This window comes from Rutidosis leptorrhynchoides, chromosome 3 (assembly GCF_046630445.1).
Source record: "Rutidosis leptorrhynchoides isolate AG116_Rl617_1_P2 chromosome 3, CSIRO_AGI_Rlap_v1, whole genome shotgun sequence".
In the NCBI taxonomy this organism is placed as follows: domain Eukaryota; kingdom Viridiplantae; phylum Streptophyta; class Magnoliopsida; order Asterales; family Asteraceae; genus Rutidosis; species Rutidosis leptorrhynchoides.
Genome location: NC_092335.1, coordinates 490,247,415 through 490,262,912, shown reverse-complemented (window position 1 = coordinate 490,262,912; position 15,498 = coordinate 490,247,415). Strand labels below are relative to the sequence as shown.

Sequence of the window (15,498 nt, the reverse complement as noted above, 5' to 3'; positions counted from 1 at the left end):
ATGACGGGATGCATGATAGGAAGATGATGGTACGTGAATAAAGATGGATGATGTAGTGATACGGGATGTTCGTGACTATGAAGATGATGTTGATGAAAGACGATGATAGTGATGACATAATGATAAAGCTACGTTCAAAGATTTTTTTTAAAGAAAAACCCCAATTGAGATAAGCAGGAAGAACGAAACCATTTTTATATATCGATTAGTTCAATTAAGTCATTTAATCTATTTAGATGGGCCGCAAGATACTAGTGTTAATGTTGGGCCATGGGCTTGTTTCGTTAGTGGACTGTTTAGGCCAAGAAGAAAAATGGAAGCAAATAAAAACGGGTTAAGTAATATGACCCTGTAAGTTCAATCAGAAAAACTAAATTAGCCGGATGGTTGGGTGTGTTTGTGTGGAATGAGAGGTCTTGGGTTCGAACCTCGTCATGGGCAATTCTTTCCTACAAAAGCATTTTTAAAGGGTATATATCTTTATTATCTTTCCATTATCATTATAATAATAATTATTATTATTATGATTATTGTTATTATAATTATTATTGTTATTATTATTATTATTAAGAATTAGTAATATTATTATTGTTGGTATTATTATTATCAAGTATTATTATTATAAATATTATCATAATATGAATTTTCACTATTATATTGTTACTATTAAAAGTTATTATCAATAATATTATTTTTACTAAAATTATCTTTTTGTAATCCTTAAAAACTATCATTATTATTATTATCAGTAAAAACTATATTATTATTATTAAAATGATTGTAATTATAAAACAAAAATATACAAGTTTAAAAGACATGGTTAAGATTATAAGCATAAAAATTGAAGATTTTATATAAAGATATAATTAATATACACAACATAACTAAATTAATATTATTATATACAAAATGAAAATATATAAATAAATAATAAAACTTATAAATAAATATAACAATTACATCACTAATAAAAATATATAGATTTATTCGAGTACAAGAAACATGTTTTAATACATATATGAATGATATAGATTCGTGAATCCAAGGCCAACCCTACTTTTGTTCAATGTTGTTATATGTATTTTTACTACAAAATACAGTATGTTGAGTTTCATTTGCTCCCTTTTACTCTTTACATTTTTGGGACTGAGAATACATGCGCTATTTTTTATAACTGCTTTATTAAATGCTTTTGAAATATATTTTGAACTGCGAATACATGAAATGCATTTATAAATGTTTGACGAGATAGACACAAGCAAAACATTCCTCGAATGAATTATTATGCAGATAGAAGTTCTGCGGATTATTATTGAATTATGTGGACATGATAATTGCCATCATTGAATTATGTGGACATGATAATTGTCACCATTAAATTATGTGGACATGATAATTGCCACCAATTGATATGAATGTTATGTATCGAGAGAATGATTTTATACACAGGTTATGTGTATGTTATTTTTTTTTACACGAGATATGCGTACGGTTACTAAGATTTATGAAAAAGGATTTCGTACACGAGAAAGGTGTACTGTATTTAAAAGATATCGCATGTACATTACAGGTGGGTATAGGATTCGGGCCCATTTGTACCATGCATGATTTAAATCTTGTGGTCTATTAAAATGATGAATTTTATTGTTTTATGATAAACTTATGAACTCACCAACCTTTTGGTTGACACTTTAAAGCATGTTTATTCTCAGGTATGAAAGAAATCTTTCGCTGTGCATTTGCTCATATTACATGGAGTCATTCATGGCATATAGAGGTCAGAACCTCGTAATGGGACCAACTGTTGAAGACTTCGTCTAGATGGTTTTGGACGGGTCACTACAGTTGGTATCAGAGCGGTGGTCTTAGCGAACCAGGTCATGCATTAGTGTGTTTAACAGATTGTTGCTTAGATGCATTAGTGAGTCTGGACTTCGACCGTGTCTGCATGTCAAAAGTTTTGCTTATCATTTAGTGTCAAAAATTATTTTCTTATCATCCTTAAAGTCTAGACACATCTTACTGCCTCTATTGCTTAGATAGTGTATAGACAAAACTCATATCTTAGCATATCTGCTAATTCATATCTTAGCGTATCTGTTACTGTAAACTTTGCCTTACATATTCCGTAGATTCCTCCGTAACTTATGGGATTTTAGTATTATATATGCATATGTAAATTATGTATTACAGGGTACTAATCTACATCCTATAATCTAATTCTTATCGAAAATAATTCATTTAATCGTACGATATGAATCCCTCAACTATCTCGAGTCCCTCAGATTCCGATAGCTATTCCGATAGTTATTTCGACGGCTATTCAGATATGGATTTCCACTCGAACTTCGAAAGCAGTATAACCAGAATGGATCAACCAATCAGTCATCCCTAATTCATCTGATGAGTTCATAGTTAACTTAAACAATGGAGACGCGAAGAAGGTGACCCTTTCCATCCACCAAATTGCTCTCTTGGTGAAGAACCTGAAGCACCTACCGACAAATCTATCCGAAACACCATTTTCAGCCTCATTTCCAGAGTAGTTCGACATGATTATATTCTATTCACAATTCTAAACCTTATTCATCCACTCGTTTCGACTGACAATCATTTCGGTGTAATAGAATATGTCAATGAGTTTCGCGCTCAAGTAGTGTCTTTGGAGAGTATGGTGCAAAACTTACCAGCTTCATCAACACTAACACCAGTACCATCAATAACAACATCTGCAGCACAAACCTCAACATCTCATACTATACCCCGAGTATAATCATCGTACTACATATCGTTCTACATCATTTATCTTCGTTCGACATGGCAATTATGTAATCTCTAAAGTTTTGGAGATTATCCATTCTAGTTCCAACCGAAAATCAGATGAATGTTTCATAAAGATTGAAATTGAAATTTTTTTTTGTACAAACTGTTAATGATGAAAATATTTTAACGGGTAGGTAATACCCGAGGAATATTTATATTTCACATTAATTAGTTACACTGTACATTCTTCAAATCTAATTCAATATTCATTTACTATCCTGCTTACAGCTACAAAGATACGAATCCGTTCACCGCAGAATAACCATTTTCATTCAATTTCATATTTGGGTTTTGACCTATCAGAATTCAACAAGTAGCATAATGAAAAAAAACATTGGACAAAATAAAATTTGTTAGAAACAAACAAATTAACTATGAGAAAAATTTTGTTAAGAATCCACGCTAACTGTTCCTAGCTAACTGTTAATTTCGTATTACATTTTATTTATCGCAATTTAATTATCGCAATTTATTTTATCGCAATTTAATTCTCGCAATTTTATTTATCGTCATTTAATTTCTGTTATTTACTTTACGCACTTTATTTATCGTCATTTATTTTTTGTTATTTATTTTACGCACTTTAAATATCGGGACACGTATACAAGGTTTTGACATATCATAACGACGCATCTATATATATTATTTGGAATTACCATAGACACTCTATATGCAGTAATGATCGAGTTCTCTATACAGGGTTGAGGTTGATTCTAGAATAATATATATAGTTTGAGTTGTGATCGAGTCTGAGACATGTACACGGGTCACGATACGTATTAATTAATTCAAATATTATATATTAAATTATATATGAACTATTGGACTGTTAACTGTGGACTATCGACTGTGGACTAATGACATTGGACAATAAAAATGAATTAAAATATTGATTATAACATATGAAACTAAACAATTCTTCAAGTTTGCCACTTGATTTCATCTTAAACCTCATTTGTGTCTTGACGATTACAATCTGCGTTCAAATCTTTCATGATTCTTGAAAACACCTCAATCGAAAGGATGAACCAACCGCACTTCATCTACGGAAGAAAAGAATGATGCATATAGTTATGCACCTGAAAACACTTGGAACCTGAGTAAACATTTAACACGTATATGTGTTAGCTCTCCTGACGTTGTTATTACCGAAAATAACTTTACAATCCCTCTCCAAATCATTCAATTTTGTCACAGCTCCAGCAAGAAAACTTCGACTTTTCATTCAAAACAACCTTATTATAACCTTTATATATATGCGTACTCATTTATTGTTACCAGAGAACCTTTTATATTCCACCATGTTACCATCAGCGTTTAATCATCTAAAAACACAATTCTCCTGAAACGACCTCGGATTGATAACCGATGATTCAGATATCGTAGCATTAAATGCAGAGAAAATAGAAAAATTGTAGAAGGCCTAAACGACCAAAAGTTTGATGATAAAGAAAGGAGTGTTAGGAACGCTCGATAGAAAATTTGGTACTGAAAAACAGATTGAGCAAACCATGAAGGAGACCAAGGCCAAATACAAGGACCATACCATATATTCAAAGAAACTGGATAATTATGGATCCGGTGACACCTTCAACGAATATCTAGCTCCGTAATCATGTTAAAATCTTGCGGAAAAATCTTTCTTCATCAACCATCGAACTTAGAAATTCCAAAATATCATCATAAATATCTTCGATATTTCTGAGGATATTTTCATAAATATTCTCATCCGAAATTATTTAGCTCTTCGTGCTATCTATATTACATCATAAAGGAAACTACTTTAGTTTCTAAATTTCTTTAAGATTCAAGTTTAAATTGAGAATGTTTTTGAAGTAGTGTTGGGAACTGATGCATGAGTTAGTATAATATAATGACACTTGATCAACGTGATTATATTACAGTAATTCATGCTGAGTTTCTAATAGAACGTGTTGATTCACAGAACATACCGTCATCATGTGCCATTTGCACGACTCTTACATTCTAACCAATCTCCAAACATATTAAGAACATATTTTCTTAATAGTTCTATCTTTCCGGATATTCTGATAATTTATCTAATCAAGATCGTGCCATTACGATTTCCTTCTTAGAACATTAACTATGTTCATTTCAAAATCCATACCTACGAATTCCGGATCATTATTCGCTTGACTTAAAGTCTGGAAGAGGAGACAGAAGTATGGAACCCTTGAATAAAAGAAAATATAAAGCTCGATAACAACGTATAAATTTTAAACCATGTATATCAATGCGTATAGCAATATAAAGACACGAGAGAATGAAAAACACAATAACCCCAAGGTAATGGTAGAAGAAAATATCTTCCCCGGCGGTAGATGAAAAAGAAGAATGACAGATATGAAAGTTAGGAGTATATCCAGAATCAGTACTGGATGGAGCATATTAATGGATGCTTTAAAGTATGAGTTGAGGGAGAAAGAATAAAAGGTGTGAGTTGTAAGGAAACGAAGGGGGTGGATTTATAGTCGAAAATCCGACGGAGCAATCAAAACAGACGATCGCATTTAAAGCGGATCCTAATTCCCTTGATTACCAAAGAATCAAATCTTATTACGAAGATTTTTTCTAAATCTCTGGAACTTGGAAATCAATCCTATCTATGTTAAAAGATATGACGAATCTACATTTACTCATTTCACTCTTTTGTGATAATTTCACTCGTACTCTTCACATAAACAAATTGTTTTATCTACATTACTCAATGGTGATAAAACTATATTTATCAACTCATACTCGTCATGAAAACATTTTTATTGTTAGCCATGACGACCTCACTCAAATTTCAGGACGAAATTTCTTTAAAGGGTAAGTACTGTGATGACCCGGGAATTTCCGACCAAATTTAAACTTTAATCTTTATATGTTTCCGACACGATAAGAAAAAAATCTGTAATGTTGAGTCTCGAAAGTTTTAAAAGCTATATTCATGTCATCAATTACCTTTTGACTAGACCCGATGATTCACGAACCTTTAATTGTAAATAGATATGCAATATTATATATTATAATTGTTATAATTAATGATGTAAAATAATATTATATCTATATATATAAATAAGGTATATAGAATATATATATAGGATTTTGAAGTTATTTAGTAAACGACGGTTACGCTCAATTGCTATTCGATTGATAGTAAACGAGTTAAAAAGAAACTTATGTGATTTTAAAATAAACGGTGATCCAAAAATTGTTACATGTAATTTGTTAAATTATTATTATTAGTACTATTATGATTATCATTATTGTTATTAACTATATTATCGTAGTAATATTAATATTAATATTTTTACTATTACTAATATCATTATTATTCTTATAGTTATTATTAATAGAAAATAATACAAAATATTATTATTATTCATTATAATAAAAGTATTATCATTTTACGATTTCTAATAGCATTATTATTTATTTTTATTATTAATATAATTATTATTATTATTAATTATTAATGTTAACATAATTATTAATATTTAAATTATATAAATTAAAGAATCGTACAATTTGTTAGATATATCTATCAAACTGTATGAGGAGGTGATTCTGTCTGCAATCCAGTATGATTTGATTCCAGTAAATTGCATAACAAACAAATTCAGTTAGATATCTCTTTCTACTTTAATATTTTTCTTTCTTGATTGAGATTCATGTCGACCAAAATCCTACTACTAAGCAAACTCTGAACAATTCTTGATTCTATTTCAATCATTTAATTGCACCTTATAAATATTTATTAGAAAAATATAACAGGAAGGAAACCACTTGGTACAATTGCCTTTCTTTTTCTTTAACAACAATCATCAACAAGAACACCTTCATAATCTATTTCGAACACCATTTCCCCCATTCTTCAACCGCATACAATAATTATCCTACATCACCACCAGCAAAACAGTCGACAACCCTTTCTCTCCCTTCTCTCTCTATCAACTTATGTGTGAAGACGACATGGATGATGATAAATTATGTGAATGAATGACGATTCTGTTTAATTGCTGCAACTCATATAATTGAGTTTCTATTTCAGCTACAAAAAAACCGCTAATACACCACCTCTTCTGTTTTACTCGCTGTAAAACACACCACAACCGCTATCATTTAGACCATTCCTGATGCTATGATTGTGTATCTGTTTCAGCTCGATGAAACAACCACCACGTAAAATTTTCCATTTCTTTTCTTGTTGTCGAAGTACCCATCTTCTTCTCTAAATATATGACATATATGATACATGATAAACCCATACAAAACCTCCACCTTCCATCATACAATCATCACCTCTCTTGTTCTTTTTGTCTCGGTTTCAAACACCAACTTACAACCCATCCATGTTACTGCTATTGAACCGTTCCATTATTTTTTTTATGAAGATAAAGATGTCTAACAAGGATATATGAATGAGAAGATGAGTTTATTATTTTAAACTACTAGAGTGCACTCTTTTCCTTATATGGCCGAAAAAAATTATAAAATATAAACCACTTGATAGATACATATGATACAAGTGAATATGATATTAATAATGAGGATAGGATAATGATATTGGTAAATGCGTGATAGTTGTCTCACAGTAGGACCGACATCCACTAACTTCTTTAAATGAATTCGATGGCTGCCATAATTCCAATTCCTTTACTGGGCCCGAGAGGTTGATATTCATAGTGGATCGTGTTCCTTGATGTAACAAGTTGATCCGATAAATCCCAAATTCTTTAGACGGGCCTGCTAGTGGGCTGAGTGTCCACAACTGGACTCTTAACAAACATCACCATCTTCTTCTTGTTCCTTCTTCTTCATTCGACTGCTGCTGCTGTGCAGTCTCCACCGCCCCTTGTATCACCAAAATATCCATTAAAACAGCTTGTTGCTACTCCTATTTTTTGAAGTGATGTACCATGATGAACGGAAAAGATGATGACGGGGTGCATGATAGGAAGATGATGGTACGTGAATAAAGATGGATGATGTAATGATACGGGATGTTCGTGACTATGAAGATGATGTTGATGAAAGACGATGATAGTGATGACATAATGATAAAGCTACGTTCGATAATTTTTTTTAAAGAAAAACCCTAATTGAGATAAGCAGGAAGAACGAAACCATTTTTATATATCGATTAGTTCAATTAAGTCGTTTAATCTGGTTAGAAGGGCCGCAAGATACTAGTGTTAATGTTGGGCCATGGGCTTGTTTCGTTAGTGGACTGTTTAGGCCAAGAAGAAAAATGGAAGCAAATAAAAACGGGTTAAGTAATATGACCCTGTAAGTTCAATCAGAAAAACTAAATTAGCCGGATGGTTGGGTGTGTTTGTGTGGAACGAGAGGTCTTGGGTTCGAGCCTCGTCATGGGCAATTCTTTCCTACAAAAGCATTTTTAAAGGGTATATATCTTTATTATCTTTCCATTATCATTATAATTATTATTATTATTATTATTATTATTATTATTATTATTATGATTATTGTTATTATAATTATTATTGTTATTATTATTATTATTAAGAATTAGTAATATTATTATTGTTGGTATTATTATTATCAAGTATTATTATTATAAATATTATCATAATATGAATTTTCACTATTATATTGTTACTATTAAAAGTTATTATCAATAATATTATTTTTACTAAAATTATCTTTTTGTAATCCTTAAAAACTATCATTATTATTATTATCAGTAAAAACTATATTATTATTATTAAAATGATTGTAATTATAAAAAAAAAAAATACAAGTTTAAAAGACATGGTTAAGATTATAAGCATAAAAATTGAAGATTTTATATAAAGATATAATTAATATACACAACTTAACTAAATTAATATTATTATGTACAAAATGAAAATATATAAATAAATAATAAAACTTATAAATAAATATAACAATTACATCACAAATAATAATATATAGATTTATTCGAGTACAAGAAACATGTTTTAATACATATATGAATGATATAGGTTCGTGAATCCAAGGCCAACCCTACTTTTGTTGAATGTCGTTATATGTATTTTTACTACAAAATATAGTATGGTGAGTTTCATTTGCTCCCTTTTACTCTTTACATTTTTGGGACTGAGAATACATGCGCTGTTTTTTATAACTGCTTTATTAAATGCTTTTGAAATATATTTTGAACTGCGAATACATGAAATGCTTTTATAAATGTTTGACGAGATAGACACAAGCAAAACATTCCTCGAATGAATTATTATGCAGACAGAAGTTCTGCGAATTATTATTGAATTATGTGGACATGATAATTGCCACCATTGAATTATGTGGACATGATAATTGCCACCATTAAATTATGTGGACATGATAATTGCCACCATTAAATTATGTGGACATGATAATTGCCACCAATTGATATGAATGTTATGTATCTAGAGAATGATTTTATACACAGGTTATGTGTATGTTATTTTTTTTTTTTTGCACGAGATATGTGTACAGTTACTAAGATTTATGAAAAAGGATTTCGTACATGAGAAAGGTGTACTGTATTTAAAAGATATCGCAAGTACATTACAGGTGGGTATAGGATTCGGGCCCATTTGTACCATGCAGGATTTAAATCTTGTGGTCTATTAAAATGATGAATTTTATTGTTTTATGATAAACTTATGAACTCACCAACCTTTTGGTTGACACTTTAAAGCATGTTTATTCTCAGGTATGAAAAAATCTTTCGCTGTGCATTTGCTCATATTACATGAAGTCATTCATGGCATATAGAGTTTAGAACCTCGCAATGGGACCAACTGTTGAAGACTTCGTCCAGATGGTTTTGGACGGGTCACTACATTATGATATAATACGGATAGCGCGGAGAGATAATTAATATCGAATGAGAATATTTATGAAGATATCTTCAGAAATATTGAGGATATTTACAATGAAAGATACGATAATATCTTGGAATGTTAGAACCAAATTGTGATGAAGAAATTCATTCACGACGATTTAGAGCGGCTAAGGAGTAAGGTATTCATTAAAGATTTCATTAGAAACAAAATCATCAGGATTCTTTAAATACAGGGTTTGGTCCTTGTATTTTTCCTTGGTCTCCTTCATGTTTGCTAGATTCATTTTTCAGAACTCAGAGATGTGATTCGTAAGCTAGAGTGCTTTTCAGAATTTCAGAATGAAAGTTCATAATTCTATGAGATAAATGTTATATGTATACATACAACTGTTGATGTAGAAATACTACGAGATTCAAAATACTGATTGCTGATTTCCTATAATTGGTATGGCAATTCTCGTTATAAGATATGGATGAGTATATGGTAAGGTTTTTATGAACAATTATAATGGTTCTCCGTAGGTACTTAAGCCAATGAGTAATGGAGTTGCTGGTAAGTTTTATGCTAATGTGATGGGACATAAACGGTTCTCTGGTATCGATGACGAAAGGCAACCTTATAAATCATGGTTGTAATAAGGCTACTCCGGATGAAAAGTTGAAGTTGTCTTGCTGGAGCTATGACAAAATTGGCTAATTTGAAAAGGGATTGCAATGTTATGTTTGGTAATAACAACTCCCAAAGAGTTAACACAGGTACGTTTTAAACATTTACACAGGTTCCGAGAATTTTTCAGGTGCATAACTATATGCGTAAATCTTTTCTTCCGTAGATGAAGTGCGGTTGATTCATCCTCCCGATTGAGGTGTTTCCAAGAATCATGAAAGGTTTGAACGCAGATTGTAATCGTCAAGATACAAATGAGGTTTAAGATGAAATCAAGTGGCAAACTTGAGGAAATATTTAACTGTGGTAGATGTAATTTATTTACAATCTTTTAAGTCGAAATGTGTTGTATTTAATTTTTCCTACTCTTTTAATACTTTTTAATTGTCCATGATAGTAGTCCAATAATCCAATAGTTTAATAGTTCCACCAAAACTAGTATATTTTAAGGAAATAGTCATATAGGAACAGTTAGCTAGGAACAGTTAGCTAGGATTTGGTTGATATAGTTTTAAAGTTTTACGTAGTTAATTAATTGGTTACTAATCAATTTTATTTTGTTCATTATTTTCTTCATTATGCCACTTGCCAAATCTTGACTTGGATTCTGATCGGTCAAAATCCGAATATGAAATTGAACTTGGATGAAAATAGTTGTTCTTTGGTGAACGGATACGTATATGTGTGAATTTGAGCAGTGTTGTTAATGACTGCTGAATCTAAATTGAAGAATGTACAGTGTAACTTATTAATGTGAAATTTAAATATTCCTCAGGTATTACCTACCTGTTAAAATATTTTCACCATTAACAGTTTGTACCAAAAGAATCTTTAATTACAATCTTTATAAAAACATATATACATATATATTTTCTTCAGATGTAATCATGTAGTTAATGAGTTAATATGATATAGACTCATTTGATTTTCGTTTTGAGCTAGAATAAGTAATCTCTAAAACTATTAGGATCCACATATTCTTCGCAGAATACTGATGAAGTTATGGATCAATACTTCATCGATAATTATTAGGATCCACATATTCTTCGCAGAATATTAATGAAGTTATGGATCAATACTTCATTGTTAATTACTGTTGGTACTCCTTGGTATCCATGGTGCGTATGATGTTGATGTTCATGGAACAGATTGTGATGTTGAGGTGTGGGATGTGGATGTTGCTGTTGGTGATGGTGGTACTGTTGATGCCGGTAATGTTGCTGAAGCTGGTACATTTTGCACCATATTTTTCAAGGCTACAACTCGGGTGAGAAGCTCGTTGACTTATTTCTCCGGGATGATTGTCGGTAGGAACGAGCGAGTGAATAAGGTTTTGAATTTGAGATAGTATATAATCATAGCGAGATATTCGAAAAATGAGGGTAAAAATGGTGTTTCGAACAGGTTCGCCAATAAGTGCTTCAGGTTCATCGCCAAGAGGGTAATTTGGTTGGTGGAAAGAATCACCTTCTTCGCGTCTCCATTGATTAAGTCGGCTACGAACCCATCAAATGAATTGGTGATGGCTGATTGATTGATTCATTCTGGTGATGCTACTTTCGGAGCTGGAGTGGGATTCCATATTGGCATCCGAGGAACTTGAACTAGTTGTGAGTTCCATTGCGTACGATTGAATAAGGGATTTTTCGATATGAAATGATTTTCGGATATCGGATGATATTCTAATTTCATAGAATACCTATACATAGTACAGAATATCCCGTAGATTACGAAGGGAATTAAGGAAATGTGTCAGATAAGGTCTACAGTAACAGATATGCTAAGATGTGAATTAGCAGATATGCTAAGATATGAATTGTGTCTATACACTATCTATGCAATGAATGCAGTAAGACGTATCTAGACTAAGAATGATAAGCAGATAATTTTTGACAAGAAAGTGATAAGCAAAACTTTTAACATGCGGACCAGGTTGAAGTCCAGACTCATTAATATAACCTAACAACTACTAGGTCGAAGTCCAGACTTCACTAATGCATCCTAACAACTCCTAGTTAGACACACTAATGTCGACCTGGTTCGCTACGACCACCGCTCTGATACCAACTTTAACGCCCCATCCTAATCCATCCGGATGAAGTCCATATTAATTATAAATGATTCATAATAGTTGATTACATCGCGAGGTACTTGACCTCTAAATGATACATTTTACAAACATTGCATTTGTTTTTAAAAGACAAACTTTCATTTCATCGAAAGTTGACAGGTATGCATACCATTTCATAATATACAACTATAAATGACCTAATCCGTCATTTACTTAATAATAATCTCTAATGAACTTCAACGACTCTAATGCAACATCTTTTGAAATATGTCATGAATGACTCCAAGTAATATCCTTAAAATGAGTTAATGCACAGCGGAAGATTTCTTTCAAACCTGAGAATAAACATGCTTTCAAGTGTCAACCAAAAGGTTGGTGAGTTCATAAGTTTATCATAAAACAATAAAATTCATCTTTTTGATAGACCACAAGATTTAAATGTTGCATGGTACAAATGGGCCCGAATCCTATACCCACCTGTAATGTACATGTGATATCTTTTAAAAACAGTACACCTTTCTTGTGTACGAAACCATTTTTCATAAATCTTAGTAACCGTACACATATCTCGTGCACAAAAACTAATACACGTAACCTGTGTATAAAATTCATTCTCTCGATACATAACATTCACTTTTCTTTCATAGCTTTCATAGCTTTCAATACTTGGCTTAGTAACCAACCTTAACCTATAATGCGCATAATAATATCCCCAAAACAGAACATCTCGTCTGTATAATAATCATATAAACCTCGAAGTACTAAACACCACGCCCACTAGCCCTTCCGTCTAGTGAACATTCTGGGTGGGGGTGTCAAGCCCGGTAGCTACCTTTAGGATTCGCGTGAATTAGGGCCATACCCGAATTCTAATTCTTAGGTTACCAAGCAATAATTAAGGGAAAAATATTCATATCAATTGTGGCAATTATCACGTCCACATAATTCAATGGTGGCAATTATCATGTCCACATAATTCAATGGTGGCAATTATCACGTCCACATAATTCATTCGAGGAATGTTTTACTTGTGTCTATCTCGTCAAACATTTATAAAAGCATTTCATGTATTCGCAGTTCAAAATGTATTTCAAAAGCATTTAATAAAGCAGTTGTAAAAGTAGCGCATGTATTCTCAGTCCCAAAATGTAAAGAGTAAAAGAGAATCAAATGAACTCACCATACTATATTTCGTAGTAAAAATACATATAACATCATTGAACAAGTGTAAGGTTGGCCTCGGATTCACGAACCTATATCATTTGTATATTTATTAATATACATAGTTGTAATCGAACAATATATATAAATTTATTAGTTATATACATTTTATATTAATAATATATATGTTTCATATATTTATTTTGTTATATAAACTATTATTTTTCGTTATGTTATATGTATTAAATATATTTTTATATTTGTATATATCATTTGTTTGTTAAAAGTAGTAATTTTAGTAATACTACGTTAAAAAGGATAATAATCATAATACTTAATATTACTAAATAAGGTATTATTGTTAATAATTATATTAATAATATTAATAATGATATTTATAATAATAACAGTAAAATATAAATTTTTTGGTTAATGATACTTATAATAATGATTTTAGTAATTACATATTAATAACATTCATTATAATATAAATAATCATACTTATAATGGTAATAATAACAATAATGATTATGATAATACTAGTGTTAATAATAATGATATAGATATTAATGATTTTATTAAATATAATATTAATGATAGTTTTAAATGATAAATCTTATAATAATGTTAATAACAGTAATTCTTATTTTTTTTTCTGAAAAGCAAGTATTATATTACTATACAAATATGTACAAGCGGTGCATGCAGATTTTTTCTTCCACATGCCTCGGACACACTATTAAGAGATTACACCACGATTAATTATATACAACGAATTACCCGAATGAATGCACCTTTTTTCAACCTGGATCTATATTGTTCCTAAGAGGAAACCCCATATTGATAGAGTTCACGAGCCATTGTTGCCACTCCACTGTGTATATTCTCGAGCGATTAATAATCCATTCGAATGTTTTAACTTGAACCTCATTGACAACCTTCGCCGATCCCCATGCTTCGTTTTGAAAAAGTTTTTGGTTTCTATTTTTCCATATTAAGTAACTTGTTGTCCACAAGATTGCTTGCCACACTTTTTTAATTTTTGATTATATCCCGTTGTATCCTTCCGCCTCAAAGCAGTTTACCTCGTTAAAGTTCGAAGGCATTGCTACGTTCCACCATTTATGCACCCCCGTCCACACCTCTCTTGCGACTTTGCATGAAAAAATAGCTTGATCAACCGTTTCGACTACATCATTGCATGAAGGACACAACAATGAGTCAAGATCAATTCCTCGCTTGTCGAGTTCTATTTTAACCGGAATCCTACCTTTCGAAGCTCTCCACACGAATAAACCTATCTTTTGAGGGATAAGATTATTGCGTAGTGTTTCTTTATAACCATTGGAGTTAGACAATAAAGCTTCATCAATCTTTAGTGAAACTGCTTTCGAAGTGTATCCCCCATTCGAACCCATGTTGAAGTTCCACTTGCTGCCACCTTCTTGAAACCTGACTTTATCAATAATTATGGCCACAAGTGATTCAAGTTCCCCATGTAATCTACCAGTAAGCATGCAACTCCAATTCCGCTTAAAATCCCAGTTCCCATTTTCACAAGAAACAATATCATGCAATGAAACATTTTTATTATTAGTAATTCTTATTTAAATGGACAGTTTATTAATAATGATAATGAAAATTATAATTTTTACATAATACTTAATAATAATAATTATTATAGCAATTTCATTACTAGTGGTAATATTAATATCAAAACTTATGTTAATCCTAATCAAGATCTTCATGTTTAATTTGTGAACTAATAACTAAAGCTTCTATAACATCAATTCGTATTTCAAATCATAATAATAATAGTAATACTTATTAATAATAATAATTATTTTTAGTGATAATAATTTTAATAACAATAATACTAAATAATAATTCTAATACTTAATGATAATAATAATAATAACCATAATATCAATA

General features: G+C 30.9%; 1 protein-coding gene across 1 annotated transcript; it reads right to left on the bottom strand.

Moving 5' to 3' along the window:
• Positions 1–14,612: 14,612 nt before the first annotated feature.
• Positions 14,613–15,083, bottom strand: LOC139901753 (uncharacterized). The gene has a single exon (XM_071884430.1). It carries the CDS (start codon positions 15,081–15,083, stop codon positions 14,613–14,615), a length of 471 nt encoding a protein of 156 aa, XP_071740531.1.
• Between the last annotated feature and the right edge of the window lie 415 nt (positions 15,084–15,498).

What these genes read in the sequence shown, in the direction of transcription:
- LOC139901753 (XM_071884430.1), bottom strand. Translation starts at nt 15,083, where the DNA reads ATGCTTACTGGTAGATTACATGGGGAACTTGAATCACTTGTGGCCATA.